Source organism: Tasmannia lanceolata, unplaced genomic scaffold (assembly GCF_043159265.1).
Source record: "Tasmannia lanceolata isolate RefF3 unplaced genomic scaffold, GAP_Taslan_0.1 ptg000018l, whole genome shotgun sequence".
Classification (NCBI taxonomy): domain Eukaryota; kingdom Viridiplantae; phylum Streptophyta; class Magnoliopsida; order Canellales; family Winteraceae; genus Tasmannia; species Tasmannia lanceolata.
This window is the reverse complement of record NW_027518695.1, coordinates 11,883,792-11,900,066: the sequence shown is the minus strand read 5'-3', so window position 1 is coordinate 11,900,066 and position 16,275 is coordinate 11,883,792. Positions and strand designations below refer to the sequence as shown.

Genomic DNA, 16,275 nt, shown 5'->3' with positions numbered 1-16,275 from the left:
GACATTAGCCCTTACTGGGCATCCTCAAATCATTTTCCTTCTTTTACCATTTTCCTAGAAAAGCCCATGTGAAGTCTTAAGTTAGGATACTTTGGCAACTTTAGTCATATCTACACGCTTTAACAGAGGTATTCTAAAGGGGGTAGAAAATAGAAAGAATGTTTGACACGACCGCATGCGATAGCAGTAATAACCATGGAATCCAAATCATTCATCATAAAGAGGGAGCTTAGTAGTGTGTCTTTTGATGGAAGAAGGTGATCACCCTTCGTTTTTTGAGATGTAGAAGGTGATCACACTTGTGTCATATAGTGTGGAAACCAAAGACAAGTACCACTCATATTGTATCTTTGAGGTTGCTGATAAACAAAGTAAAAGGAAATAATATTAATGCATAATTCCCTCAAAACAAAGGGAGATACCCTATGTTTCTGTAGTTCTTCCTTTTCCTTGGGTATTTCGTTATTTCTACAATCATACAACTGAAGCCAGAACGAAAACTGAGGCGTTCACCAGTTCTCTCGAGCAATTCAAGAAGCCCTCAACATCCAAAGCTTAACTACCTGATGCATACAAAGGAACCATAAGTGATCACAGAATGTAAATATCTCAACAAATACTGCATAACCCGAATAAAATATCTAACATTGCAGAAACAACCAGGTCTTACATTTAAATGTGGGTGAAACATCTCCAAAAGCTACAAAAGAGGAATCAGACATTACTCAGCCCAAACAAAATGGTATTTTCTGCTGTACCACTGAGTGGAAATTTCAAATATCTCTAATAGTGTTGAAAAGAATAAAAGAGGGCTTCAAAACGAAAAAGGATTTGAGATGAAGGAGGTAATATTTCTACAAGATCCATAGGTCACAGAGTGTACTTCCTTTCCTTTTGACAAAAAAAAAATCTTGCTAGACAGATATAGAAGTATTGTTCTTTGCCATTTGTTTGTCATTTGGTTTAATTAAATCATATGCCTGTTTGTCACGCTATTTTTGTTACTACTAGAACTGAAAGTGTAGAAAATATAATTTTAACTACAGAAATGAGAAAGGTAAGTGGCCTCCTTTTCTTCCTTGGCTCAGCCCCCTCTAGTGTATTTACGACTACGCTTTCACACTACAAGCGGGTGGCCAAAGGAAGCAAAAGGGTCCAATATATCATTTCCCATGATCAATACACTCGCCAATTAAAAAAGTACTACCATGTTCCACAATTAAAACAAGTATTAAAAAAAGCCTACACATAGATCTAGGTCAAAATTTTGAAAATAAAAACTTGTCAAAAAAAAAACATCAACATGAAATAAAATCAATGATTATAACGTTAAAAATTGTTGGGAAAAAAGGAAAAATTTCTTAAAAATTAGGAATGTAAATCATACTTGTAGATCTAGCTCTGTAATAATAAAAAGGCTACCAATGTTGCCACTACCATGTTCTAATAATTGCACAAACTCAGATTGTCTTTTCTTTTTTAAACTGCTTCTTGAACTTTTTGGGAGTTGTAATAACCTTTGACAGCTGTTTAAATAATAAAAGACAAGACAAATTAGTGCAATCAAAACATGGTAGTGCCAACATTAGTAGCCTACTAAAAGAATATCATTATATTAAATAAAATAAAAAACAGCAATTAAAATAAATATTAAAAACATGAATAACGTTGAGAGATGTAGCCTAATAGATATATAAAAAATCAAACAATAAATTATGCACACACATTTATTACCAAAAGATAAAATATTACAAAAACTAGTAGAAAAAGAAAGAGAAAATAATGAAATTCGCATAAAAAACACAAATCTCCTCAAATAATGAAATTCACATAAGAAAATCATGAAATTCACATAATAAAGATTTCATTTGCCAAATCGGTCATATCAACCACATATAGACGGCTAAAACACTTGCGATTTTTTGTGAACCCCGATACACGTAGTCAATAACAGATTGGACCCCACCGGTACATATACGTATCAGCGGTATGTGTCGGTATTGACCAATATTTGAAACCATGTGGCTGACAAGACTTCCATCAGTGCCCATTTGTCACAAATATCTCCGATATTTTCAAAATATAGCGTTTTTATCGCGAGATTTTGATAAAATGACAAAATCCCAACTAATCCCGAGAATTTAAAAATATAGCGATATTTTCGTTTTTATCATAAAATATCCCGATAATATTGCGATATTTATCCCGGTTTTTTTACAATTTTTTTATTTTATATATTTTTCTTAAATTTAATATTTTTATATATTTTTTAAATGATTTTAATTTTACCGTTTATTTCCCGATATAAACCTGAAAAAATTAATAAAAATTAATATATCCTGAGATTTTCCCTTGCCGAGAAATTCCCGAGAACGACATTTGTGACATAGTGCCCACCCACAAGCAAATGAACAGATGATGTCATTATTGGACCCTACTGTATGTGGAAGAGATATGGGACTGGGTGAACTCGTATGCTATGCTTTTCCTAAAAATGAAGTTCTGACCATTTTTTTTGCTATTACTGGCATAAACCACGTATCTAAGCGTTTTTTAGGCATACAATTTGTTACATTGTGGGAAAAGTAGCAATGGAAAAACTAACCTTTTTCTCCAGCACTAGTTTTCCAGACCCTGTTTCAAGCTTGGACCTTTCTTTTGGCCATTCAACAGGATCCTATATACATAGAAAAGTACCATTGCACCGCTGCACAAACAAACCACCAGTCAGATGATCGAAACCTGATCTGAGAAAATAAAAGTCTACTCATAAATTGAAAGGATTTGAACATCAGTTAATCAAATCCAATTGTATCATAAGAGCGCCTGACTGACTCAAATCATAAGGTCGGATCATAAATTGCATGGTTTCCTTGTAAAACCAGTAGAAACATTAAAAAAATAAGAACAATTTAAAACAGAAATCAATCATATTTTAACATTTAGCATCAAATCTTTAGTCAATTTTTATATTTCATGGCATTTCTCAGCAGTGTTTGTAATCAAGAAGCCCTATGACATTTGGTTTTTGAGTGATAAAACCAACCTTGATTAGGAATTGATGTGGTGCTATGCCATCCCTTTCTTGAGTGAACAACATGAGATTCATGTAGGAGTGATGTCTTAGAATTGAAGTGTGAATCATTTTCCATGGAATTCAAATAGAATAGAGAGATCTGGTTAGTAAGTTTAGTAGCATTGCTTTAAACTTACAATACACAAAATGGCCAACTGACTCTTTTGGAACAGTTGCCCATTATTTTACTGACTATTAGAATTGAAGCATGAATCCATTTCCATGGAATTGACATACTAGGAATGTTGCTTCTCTTAACTTAGTTGCCCATTATTTAACTGACTATTAGAACAGTTGCCCATATCTGATGCATACTTGGCAAGCAAACATGTGTACTCGGCTTCAGGAACATGTAAGGCTTTGTCCTTCGACCTTGAGGTCCGAGGTTCAATCCCAGCTTATCTACCCAAAAAAAAGGATATTGGGCTCCTTATGAGGTCCACATGGCCTTATATTTTGCCTCCATATATCAGTCCCTATAAGATACCTTTCATTTCTGCAGGGCAGGACTCAAGCTTTCCCTAATCCTACAAAGCATACATGCGGAAATGAAATAGCTGCAATTTCAATAACTCCACCCATTTCCCCATATGTGAACAACAACGTCCTGACCACATGGACATATAACATTAAATTTGTCAGAGATGGGAATGTGAGCAGATTTTAAAATCTTGAGACCTAAAAAGTGTGGCTGCCAAGACTATCCATCACCTCTCCACACCACCCACTTGTAATTTCCTCTGGCTGTATAGGTTAGCAGTCACCATTAGAAGTCCCAATTACAGAGTTTCTTATTCTGGAAAATGTGCAGTCCATCCTCTTACCCTACAGAGGATATGGAGTGAATGAAACAACTGCAAGTTTAATGACCACTCATTACATGCTATGGCTTTACAGAGATGCTTTGGCTACAGATTTAGCTTCACTATGCATTTTGTCGGATGTGACTGGTGAGATTGTGAGTACAATCTAGAATTCCGGAGGCCCAAAATGTAAGAAAGCTAATACTATTCCCCAGATCTACCAACTTGCATTTTCCTATGGTCGTAAAACCGTGTTAATTGCCATCATTAGACTCCAAATCACGTAACTCTTATTTCTAAATCTGTCTATCCTCTTATCCTACGGACAGTATGGAGCGAAAGAAATAATTGCAAGTTCAATGACTCCAATACCCTACTTTGGCTTTAGCAACCAAATGCATGGACGCCAAAACTATTCATCATCGGTCAACAACACCCACTTGTAACTTGTAAGTCCTATCGCCCTTTATGTTGTTAATTGTCAGCATCAAAGTCCCCCATGACGTACCTCTGATCTGCGCAAGGGTGAATTCCATCTTATCGTTTATCCTTCCAACAGTTTCAATTCTAGAGAGAGGCCTCAGCAGGGACTGATGGAGGTTTGTTAGACTCACTGTATATTCTGCTAATATGAACAATATACAGAAATTTTCAGAGCTGAGGTCTTGAGTAAATCAACTATTGATCCATAAATAGACTGAGGTTAGACTCAATTGGTTCACAAAAAGAATTGGAAACTGAAAAGCCTAGCAAATCTAGGAGGAATTTCAGGTGTGATAATGAATTGCCACATGATGGAACCTGCCCCATTTAAGAGAGGTTGTCGTACGAGGACTGATTGAAGCAAAATGAATCAATGGTTTGTTAAGATCATAGTTCTAAGCAGATAGTGTACAAGTCACTTCCTCCCCTTGCTACCCTCTATTAATTGTGTCCAAATTCCACTTTTTCATTGGTTCCAACACCAGATAAGATAAAATTGGCCCATTTAATAGTAAAAAGTAAAAACTTATATATGAAAGCTGACTTCAACCCTCATTACATAATACTTGTCTGAATTGATGTTGTGAGCAGGATCTGAGCCTGAGTCCCCCCACAAAGGGATAAGGCTAAATTTCAATGGATGAACCCAAAGGAACTGAAGGGTGCACAGCTATCAAATTTATAGAACCTTCTAATGATGATGGCATCATCATTTGATGCTGCTAAGTACTAAGGGTATGTTTGGTTGCACAAACGCTCGGCATTCATTGGAATTTCAAATGTGAATGAATGCCGATTCCTTGTTTGGTTGCAAATATTGCATTGAAGTTCCATTTGACTCCCCAACATGTTCTAGACATCATTATTTCGTTTTTGCACATGTGTGTGATGTGGCACTAATGCCCCCCTCTTTTTTTTTAACTCGGAATTTATCTAGGAACCCGGGGCGGCACCTGAAATTTTATTGATAGAAATAAAGAAGTACAAGAGGAGGACATGTCACCTTGCCTCTAAAAAACTACACCACAGTATAAAACACAAATGTCCTCTCTACTCATCTTCCAACCAAATTCTACTAGAATGTTAAATTTTGGTAGAAGAATAGTGGAAAGGGTCTTGTCTTTTATTTCTCTCTCTTCCTTATCTCTCTATTCACTCTCTCTTTTTTTGGTAATGGCACCGCTACTTTTTCCACTACTCTCCGAGAGAACCGCCGTGACCAAACACTACTAAGCACTATTCCACTCTTCTTCTAGACAAATCAAATGCTTGTCTCCTCCCTTTTGACTTCTTATTCTACTACTATCCTAACCATCCCTGCGCAACCAAACATAGCCTAAGGGAATATGGTGTTGCCAGGATGTAGGTTCCCACTAGATAATGGAAAAATAATTCCATGTATGTTGCCCCTTACTTAACTGAGGGTGACACCAGAAACACATTTTTAATTGTTCATAACATCAGAATATATACTCTTCGACATTCAATAGGCTAGTGACACAATTCATTCATAGTTATTCTATTTGTTCTCCCCAGACTCCCATCAAATCTGGTTGGGTCTTCCACTCATCCTATTGTTCAGCATAAATCCACGCACCCGAGGACAAGAGCTCGTGGTTCTTGTCAGGGTATCCTTCTCCATTCTATTTTTATCCGTATCATATTTTATATTTTGTTCCTGTCAGTGCAAAGCTCTAACTTTACAAAGAAAGTAGTAACCACGGCCCAGAGAAAACAAGAGCGGACATGGAAATCATCCTCACAATTCATGGAAAAAGTGTCAACCAAGATTGGTGAAATTTTACTTAAGTATCCTAAATTTTCACATTTGAACCTGTGAAAGCATAGAGCAGTTGTTAGCTAAAACAAAAATATTTTTTTCATGCTACCTAAGAAGAAATTCAAAACATCTTTATGGCACTGAGAAATACAGAAGAATATAAAGACAAAATGAAACGGCAAAAGGGAAACAAAAAGATCCAGAAGCATAGGCACCTGATAAGGGTCTTCAAAGAACTTAAAAATGATGACCTCTGCAAGAAAAATAAATGGAGAATCGGAAACCGCTAGATAAAGCTCTTGAGGTCAAAGAAACACCGTCACTAAAATTAATATATGACCACATAACAAAAATATTAATAGACGACCACTGCTTGATTGAGAACCCTTTACCTGAGAAAGCAGGATAAACTCCCTCACAAAGATTATAACCGCAATAGCTGCACCACCAAAGCTTTAGTGAAAAATGAGTTCCCGAAAATGGTACTCAAATATAAATTCTAAAAACAATTGAATTTAACTATCTCATATTAGCATCACATTTCCAAATGTTTTTCTACAAAGATATATAGATGTAAACTCAAATATCTTAAGTTCTAAACCAAAGTTGAGATGGTTATAGCAAATATCTATCCAGAAATCAATATGATGCAAATTCACCATTTCAGAAATAAAAAAATGAAGCAAATCCATGTACAACTAAAATATCCCTTTAAATATGTAAATCCACCTCCTTATAAGATCTACCAGGACTAGGCAAAGTGAGAGTTTGAAGGGGAACATGTGAGAGCACAGGTTGCATTAGCGGTATAGACACTGGATACAGACATCATTTTACCCAGTTTTTCACACACCACCTCGCAATATGCTTCGCATTTCAGGCACCATCTCCTGAAGCTGAAATTCGTAAAACTCCAACCATCGCAGCACCAATCACCTATTGCCAACCACGAAATTCTATTCGAAATTTCGATTCTTTCTTGTGCTCTTGAGCGTCCAGTAACTGAGCCTTCCAAAAGTACAAATTACATCCCACACTCCTCAACAACATTCAAGTGTCAATATATTTGAACAACATGAAATGATATTCCAACTTACAATGGGACTAAAAAGGTGCATACTCTGATTTAGATACAATCAATAGTTCTGCAGCCCAATAACATTTCAACTCTTCTTACACAGTTAATATGAACATGCAGGCTGCACCAGTCCAGTACAATGCAGACCAAGTCAATGAATATGACAGATGGTTGCGTTGGAGAACCTAAGAAAACATACCTTATTTCACATCTCAATTATAATTTATGAACTTTACAGTACAATGAACAAATCGTTTGGAATAAACATTAACATCATAGTTTATTAGAACTTTTTAAAGAATTCAAATGGATAAAGTCGTATATTCTCAAATGCAACAATATTTGCTGCCTCAGGTAAATGGATAATAGAAGAATTCACATGGTGGAAGGATGTGTCTTCTGAAACCTTCTTCTCTTGCAGAATATCAATTAATCTAAACGATGAACATATAGAAAAGAACAAGAGCAGCCTGTGACATTGTATGAGATACTGTAATGCCACTTCTCAGATAATGTTCTGTGACACGGCGAAACACTAACAATAAAATTGAGGGATGCACTGACTAACCTGCCTGGCCTTTCAAATATGGAGTGGATGATTTTCCATGTTTCCATGATCTTAGACTTGATATACTCAGCACCAAAAGAGCACCACCAAGAATAACACCAAAGCGAACAGCAGAAATGCTTCCGGTTAGCATAAATGAAAGAAAGCCACCGACTGAAAGAAGTGCGCCTAAGCAAGATAAAGAGTTTCAATTATCAATAGAAGAATACAATCCTCCACATCCTGCACGGATCAATCTAAACAGTATAGATGCCTGAGAAGAAAAAGTAAAGCCATCAAATAGAAAATAGACAAACACCAGATATTTCCATAAATGTCCATGTTTGGCATACATACCATATGGAATCCCAAGGTAAAAGTCACGAACATTAGAAATTTCTCTCGATTCATCAGCTGAGGAGCTGAAAGTTTCCACAATATCCTGCACTGTCTCAGGGGAATTCTCTGCGGCCACAGAAAGATATTCTTTTCCTACATTGTTGATTTCTTCCACTACAACAGCCAAATCTTGTCTAGCTTTATCTGCTTGAATCTTCATTTGCACTGATGTTTGCATCAAAAATTTTATCGCTTTTTTGGAGTACACTTCATATGCTTCTTGCGATATGCCTTGCATCTTTATGGCCTGTTTTTTGAACGATTCTAGCATCTCTTTCCATGCTTCTTCTATTTCATCAACTTCCAGTTTAATTTCAGTCTTCTCTTTTCCCACTTCGATGTCTGACTGCTTCTAAATAAACAGATATAGAATCAAACATCAACAAACTATGAATGAGAAGTATAAAATTAGGATGGAAAAATGCAAGCATTAGATGTTGTAATAAATATACTGGATTAAAAAGTAGTGAAAACAGAAATAGAAAGAAAGATAAATAGAAGATGAGAGGAAGGAGGGAAAGGAGGAGGAGAGAGAAGTGGAAAACAAATGGAGAGAGAGAAAGAGAGAACTGTGTTCGTGCGGGTGTTTTCCCAACCCCACAAACTTGTTTATTTATACAACTTAGAGTCAATTACATAAAAAGCCATTAGTGGAAAAAATGCTAGCATTAGATGTTGTAATAAATATACTGGATTAAAAAGTAGTGAAAACAGAAATAGAAAGAAAGAAAGATAAATAGAAGATGAGAGGAAGGAGGGAAAGGAGGAGGAGAGAGAAGTGGAAAACAAATGGAGAGAGAGAGAGAGCTGTGTTCATGCGGGTGTTTTCCCAACCCCACAAACTTGTTTATTTATACAACTTAGAGTCAATTACATAAAAAGCCATTAGTGAATGGGTCCTATAAATTTTACATAATAAATCACTTAAAAAATGACTTAAAGATAAGCCTTTTGGAATTGGGCCCTATAAAACATAGAACAATAGGACTTAATATTATTCTAAACGCCCCTTCTATTTGGGGCATAAATATCAAACACGCCCAATTTGCCCAGAGTATCATGAAGATGAGTCCACATTATCACTTTGTTGAAGATATAAACCAGTTGATAATTAGAACAAGCAAATGGTGTGGCAATAGTCACGGAAGCCACCAAGTCCCTTACAAAAATGGCAGTCTGCCTCCATGTGCTTAGTCCTCTCATGAAAGACCGGATTAGAAGGAATGTAAATGACCGCTTGATTGTCACAATGAAGCCGCATGAGGTCAAAAACAGCAAGTCCCAAACATAGGAGAAGTGAATGAAGCCACATTAACTCACTTGTATCATGGATCATGGATCTAAACCGTGCCCCTGTAGATGAATGAGCTACTGGCGCAAACCCGGAGGTTCGCGGATAATTACGGGAACTTTAGGGGCTCAATGGGCAAAGACTTCGCAGTTATAATAATTAAACCATACCCAAACAGACAAACACATCAGATTTAGTAAATTGCAGTGGAGATAACTTATTGGTGTTGGCTCTTGAGATAAAACATAAATAGAAAGATTCTATACTAGGCAGTCTATGCATATGACAATCCACAACAAGTAAACAGAAGATCCAAGCAAATCAACTACCATGAAAAAAAATCAGTGTATAATCCGTCCGCATAAATAAAATATATCTAGGGCTAAAAAATCTATACTAATGTGGGGTAGAGGTTCCAAAAACAAGTAGGATAATAAAAGGGGTCAATCCTAGGGTAAATGGGTGGCTAAAACATGGAAATAGACAAATAGTGCTGAAATGACACGAAGAGGCCTCACTTAGAATCATAGCAGTCCTTCCTTTCACCTCAAATCTACGCAAACGAGGCCAAGAGCATGGGGGAGAAGCCCGTCAAACAATATAGGCCATGTCTATTAGACCTGATTTTCATGTCTGACACCTCATTGTCCAAGGTCAGTGCATTTCATAAGACACTAAATCAAATGGCAAAGTCTAACTTATATAGGTAATGTCTATTGGACCCGATATAAATTTCCCAAAGCTTACCACTACGAATTAGGAACCAAACAATCAATGTGTGAGACGTCCAAGAAAGGAAAAAAAATAAAAAATGAATGATTGTTTACCACTAACATAAAGATATTCAAAGGATGAATTATATAATAATTGGCCCAACCAAAATGGAATTTTTTGCCTCGACAACCATAAAAGTGGGACCAATAAAATCAAATGGTAATCTAGTTCATTCATTATAGGCCCCTCATTACAATGAATTCAAATCAAATTCCCACCAAATTCAAGATTAAAAGATAATGCAAATTATGAAATTGAATCAGAACCAAAAAAAAGATTTCTCCAATACGCTTACCGATCCGTCTTGCGAAGTTGCGAATGAGACAATCGATCGGTTGCGACTGAGCTTTGCGTTCCAACATTCAATGCCGAGGAATTGGTACCCTAGCCCTTTAGGAGGAGCAGAGCATTGCTTCATATGAAGGAAACGAGAGAGATACGCTGATCTCTTTACAGAGAGAGTGGGATTAGGGTAAATGTTAGGGTTTCTGTGCAAAACAAAGCCATCTAGAGCTCTCATGGTGGTGAAACGAAGTTCACAGCCCCTCGAGAGAGAGGGATAGAGATAGACAGGTTTTTTTTTTAAATGTTTGTTTAGATGTTTCGATACTTCTTATAATACGCCTTGTGCGTATTGTGCACGTATTGCTTTTCTCACGTAAGTGAAAAAGGAGAATGATAAATTCGCATCCCTGTAGGATAATTCGCACCCCTCTAACGTTAAAAAAGCTTTAAGTGTACCACATATGACATACCCTCTTTTACAGGGGTGCGAATTTATCATCGCCCCCAAAAAATGCACTTGGTTTCCGGTATTGATACATTAGCTCCCACCTTTTATTACTTAGGACAATTACCAACGGGGGACAAACATTAGGCAAAATTATCAACAGACCCATGCTTTTCAAAAATTATCAACGGGGGACAAAAGAGGTCTTGTTAGTAAAAGCCGGACGAAAATACCCTTTGGCATTTACAACACGTTTTGACCTTGTTTTCTTCTTCTTCCCTCTTCTTTTACTTTTCCATTATCACAGTTTTGATTTTTTACCCTACTAGTCATCTTCCTCCTTGTTCAGCCACCATTATTGGTAACAAATCTTGAAAACTTGAATGTTGAGTTCTTACCATCTATCTCTTTGTATTTAGGTTTTCTTTTTCTTTTTCTTTTTTAGGGTTTTGCACTATTTTTCATTCATCTGTTTCTGATTTATCTTGTTTAGGGTTTAAGCGATTTTTTTTAAAGGTGAATTCTGGAGATAATGCATGGATGGCTCCACTAACTTTTTTGGAAGACAAGTGGCTGTATAAGAAAAAGTTGATGTAATACATGAATAGATGGCTACACATTTTTGATTTACTTAAATTTTTTTTTGTAATACATGAAGCACATTTAATGAAAACAACGTCCATTTCTTTTGTCATTTCTATCATGAGTAGAATTATAATGCCATTAGAAGAGTTGTTATAGGCAGGGGGTTTTATAGCAGAAAGGGTTTATCAACTCTCTGGAAGGGGGTTGGTAACTCTCAAAAGTAGGGTTACCAATTTTCGAATGGACTTATCAAGTGCTTGAAAATTGGCCGAGGGTATTGGAGTTTTGGAAGAGGGTTTTCAAGTCTATAGGATTGGGGTTATCTAGTATAAAAAATGGGGTCACCAAATTCCTAATGGGGTGATCAAATCCCGAAAAATTGGCCAAGGGTACTAGAGTTTTGGAAGGGGGTTTCAAGTCTCTAGGATTGGGGTTATCTAGTGTAAAAAATGGGGTTACCAATTTCTGAATGGGCTTATCAAGTCCTTGAAAATTGGCCAAGGGTACTGGAGTTTTGGAAGGGGGTTTTCAAGTCTCTAGGATTTGGGTTATCAAGTATCAAAATGGGGTTACCAATTTCCGAATGGGCTTATCAAGTCCCTGAAAATTGGCCGAGGGTACTAGAGTTTTGGAAGGGTTTTCAAGTATTTGGGATTGGGGTTATATAGTATCAAAATGGGGTTACCAATTTACGAATGGGCTTATCAAGTCCCTTAAAATTGCCCAAGGGTACTGGAGTTTTGGAAGGGGGTTTTCAAGTCTCTGGGGTTGGGGTTATCCAGTATCAAAATGGGGTTACCAAATTCCGAATGGGCTTATCAAGTCCCTTATGAACACGTTTTTACTTCCTGTTTTTTTGTCACTCGTTCATTTTCACATTTTTTTCTTTCTACCGTACGATTCAACTTCCTCATCCTCTATTGAAAGGGAGAAGGAGAAATGCAAAACCCTAAAACAAATGAAAAACAAAACCTAGATATTGAAAGATAAATGGGAATGAACGCACGTTTCAAATTTTTTAGTTTTCCCACCTCCAATGGTGGCTAAATGATGATGAAGATGACTAATAAGGTAAAAAAAACTAAGTTGAAAAATGAAAAAGTAAAAAAAAAAAGAGGGAAAGAAGAGGGAAGAGTGAAAAGTGGAAAAGCAAAACGTGTTGCTTAAGAAAAGGGCATTTTCGTCCAGCTTTTAATGACAAGACCTCTTTTGTCCCTCGTTTATAATTTCTGAAAAACATGGGTCCTGTTGATAATTTCACCTAATTTTTGTCCCCCATTGGTAATTGATCCTATTACTTAAGAGAGCCCCTTCTAGTGTATTTATGACTATTCTTTTACAGTAGAGGGGACTGTACCAAGTTAAAAAGAGGACGAATATATGATCTTTCCCAAGAACCTGTGTTCCACGTTGAAGTGATCTTATCCATTGGTTCGGCTAACTTCCATTGAGAATACTGATCCTAGCCCCTTAATCCCTAAAGCGGCCTTGATGCATCAATCAAGAAAAATTAAACCGTTGATTTCTTGAAGTCCTCTATCTGAAGCATAGGGTGTCTTTTTGGCATGGGACCCGTCCACGTGGGTCATCTCATGATTTTCTTCAAGATCGTTGGTCTTGATGACCTTAAAATTTAACAATTCCCACTGATATTACTGCAATTATAGAGATTTTATATGGTAAAAGCCCCCCAACCCTTGATTTTTTATCCAATAAAAGCCCTCTTTTTTTACTTTTTGTTGGATCAAAAATCAAGCGTAGAGGTTTTCTCTCTCTCTCTCTCTCCGCCCTTGTTTCCACACGGTCGGCCACCATATAATGTCTCCCAATTATATGCTAGTAGTTCTCTTGTCTTTATCTTTTACAATCTTCTTCTTTTAGGCGTGGAACTGTAGGTGATGATCTGGACCGTTGATAAGATGGGTGTGATAATATTGATTGGAGAATAGAAGTACCTTTTTTTGGTAGAAGATTCTATTCGAAGGCCATAGATCCAGGCGGTTTGGATTGTTCGATCCGTGTGGATTTGTCTTCAAGAACCATTTTCGGCAAGACCCACATATGGACGGTCTAGATCCTCTGATTGAATGACGTTAAATTGATAATTCCTAGCTAATATTTTCCTTGTTGGGGAGGGAAACGTAGCCATCATGGTCAAGCAAGGAAGTGATGCCTGTAAAGGCCAAAGTAAGGCATAAAATGAGACCTTTTGTTTTTATTTATCATTTTTTGTATAATTAGTAGAATTTAAACATTTGGCTGTTGTAATGCTTTTGTGTGGATTAAGTTTCCTAAAGCAAAGACAGAAAGATCATGGAATGAGAAAAAAAAGGAAAGAAAAGAAGAAAAGGAACTTCTTTGAGATGCAAGGAAGAATAAATTGCTGGATAGATTGTCTTCACAACTCATGGCTTGGCTATGATTAGTTAAAACCCCCCTTCAATTCAAGGATTGGCTTATCCGAATATTTGGTATGTATTTTCAAAAGGATTATGGTGTGTTCTGAGTGTGGTACCAGGCAATCCTAGCCTTCCACCGATCGGATCTGATCACATAAATAAGGAAGAAGTGGGGCCCATTAAGTGGTTTTAATAAGGAAGAAGCGTAAAATGACTTTCATAGCAAATAACATCTTTCCAAAGTTAAGCCCTATTTCGTTTTAAGATTATGACAAGTGATGGTGAGTGCCAAACTGATTGCCGGACTCAAATTTAGACATAATTTTGAGTCCGATAATTGGTTTGGCAGTCACAATCAGTTGTCGTAATCTTAGACAGTGTTCGTTTTAGATTATGACAACAACTCACAGAACTTAAAATTATGTTTAAATTTGAGTCCAATAATCAGTTTAGCAGTCACAATCGGTCATCATAATCTTAAAGGAACCTGGCCTATATAGCTATAAAGGCCCTGTCTGTTTTGGATTTTAAGAAGCGATTGTGAGTTAAAAACTGAATACTGGACTCACAGTCAGTGCTAACACAAACAGAGCCTAAATCATTTCCAAAACTAATAGATATATTTTCTTCTTTATGGCCGGTATTGCCACCCCTAAAATTAGATAAAATCACCGATGTGAGTTTGCCCCCTATAGATAAATCTCATAAGGTAGAAGAAGTATTCATTTCTTTGCATGCAAGTTATGATGTGTACGTCCTCAACAAATTCCTTTTTACTTTTTTCGGCAGCTTGTGGTTCCAAAGTATAACTTGGCTACACAGCCTGCTGAGCTACAACATTGCTTTTGTGTACATAAATAAGGTTTGTGCGAGGGATTTAGGTTGCTTAGAGTTCTTAAAGGTGAGTTACACCATAACTTTTGTGTACATAAACAAAGATCTGCTGGTGATCGATTTGGGTTGATGAGGGTTCATCCACTCCATGGAAGGAAGAGCAAGCATTCATACGAGATTTGGAGATCAACACAGCGCCCTCTTCGACCAGTTCGAAAGGCAATCCTTCGAGATCCAGCTCAACCAAGCCATACTTGGAAGGAGCTATTCTGCGCCCAATGTAACTCGTTTCAATGCACCACCACCACCACGACCACCACCACCACCACGGCCACCACCTCTATTTTTACATATTGGACAAGGACGTTCCACATTGTCCAAGGCCCTAAAGAAATTATTAAAGCCGTTTCTTGGGATGAAAGGCCGCGGAACGAAGAACCCGGATGTAAATGATCTGAAAGCCAGGAGGGCATTTAGCAGATCCCTTCGTGTTTGATTTTTTATTTTTAAAGCAGCTGTGGTCATTTCTCTCTGTGTTTATATGATATCTGCACGCCCTTGTTTTGATAGTGTCGTTTCTTACATTATCAAACAGTTTTCTGAATCACTGTTGATATTTTATTTGGTTACTGGTATAGTCTCTAATAGCTAATTGGAAAGGTGTGAAATGAAGAGAGAAGTCATTAATTAATAAAGCAATGGGAGTGCGGATAGGATTCTATTTTTCTCTTTTTCTTTTTCTTTTGTTCTCCTTAGGCTCCCATGAAACATGCTTATATGTTCTAAATAAGATTTTTCATTTTCTTGTCATAAAATGAGAACATTAAGCAATAAGCCACTCATATCATGTGATGATAAAAGGAAATTTTTGGGTCCTGCAGTGGTTGTAACACTCAGCCCACTTTGGGTTGGTGAAATAGGTGTGTCTTACCCGATCGGGAGTCAGATGTTTACAATGGTAATCAGATTGATCGTATCTTCTGCTGAGAGCACCCCATCAGATTCCCATGATGGCTAGAAGACTGAGCTTGATCACTGCCTCCAGAGGAAGGGATCCCCGTGACCAACTGTTTATATTTAAGATTGACGGCTGCCATCAACAGCCTAAGCTTGGTTAGAGCCTCGACTTCTTCAGTGCTTTTGTGAACATGTTTGATTGATTCCTCTATGCGCCTTGCCTCTTGTGCCCTAGTCTCTTCGTCATCTCAACTTGATCCACAGTCCGAGGTCACCGCTCCGATACCAAATTGTTATGACTACGAGGAAGAAGAAACAAAGCAAACAAAGCAAAAAAATTCCCACATCTGGGGAGAAACCTTCTTGTAATTACATTTTTCAGAAATATATCATACACATTACAATTTTCATTCCCTTTTTATTCTACTAACCTCCTACTAAATAGCTATTAACATACCTATCTAGTAGCCACATCTCCTTCTAACCATCTACCAAATCTCCTACTAATCAGCTACTAACACCTTACCCCGACAAGAGAA

The 16,275-nt window shown here is 37.0% G+C and overlaps 1 protein-coding gene across 4 annotated transcripts; it reads right to left on the bottom strand.

Moving 5' to 3' along the window:
* Positions 1-283: 283 nt before the first annotated feature.
* Positions 284-10,822, bottom strand: LOC143851651 (protein FATTY ACID EXPORT 3, chloroplastic-like). Of its 4 annotated transcripts, XM_077361126.1 has the most exons (8): positions 10,527-10,822; positions 8,125-8,518; positions 7,789-7,956; positions 6,535-6,581; positions 6,358-6,395; positions 2,606-2,707; positions 671-700; positions 284-563 (listed from the first exon to the last, which is right to left on the bottom strand). In XM_077361126.1, the coding sequence occupies exons 1-6, from the start codon at positions 10,749-10,751 to the stop codon at positions 2,620-2,622; spliced, it is 960 nt and encodes a 319-aa protein (XP_077217241.1). In that variant the 5' UTR covers positions 10,752-10,822; the 3' UTR covers positions 284-563; positions 671-700; positions 2,606-2,619. The 4 variants fall into 4 exon arrangements, with proteins under 4 accessions (XP_077217241.1, XP_077217240.1, XP_077217243.1 ...); XM_077361125.1 differs by lacking the exon at positions 671-700; XM_077361128.1 differs by lacking the exon at positions 671-700 and having other exon boundaries at positions 8,125-8,512.
* Between the last annotated feature and the right edge of the window lie 5,453 nt (positions 10,823-16,275).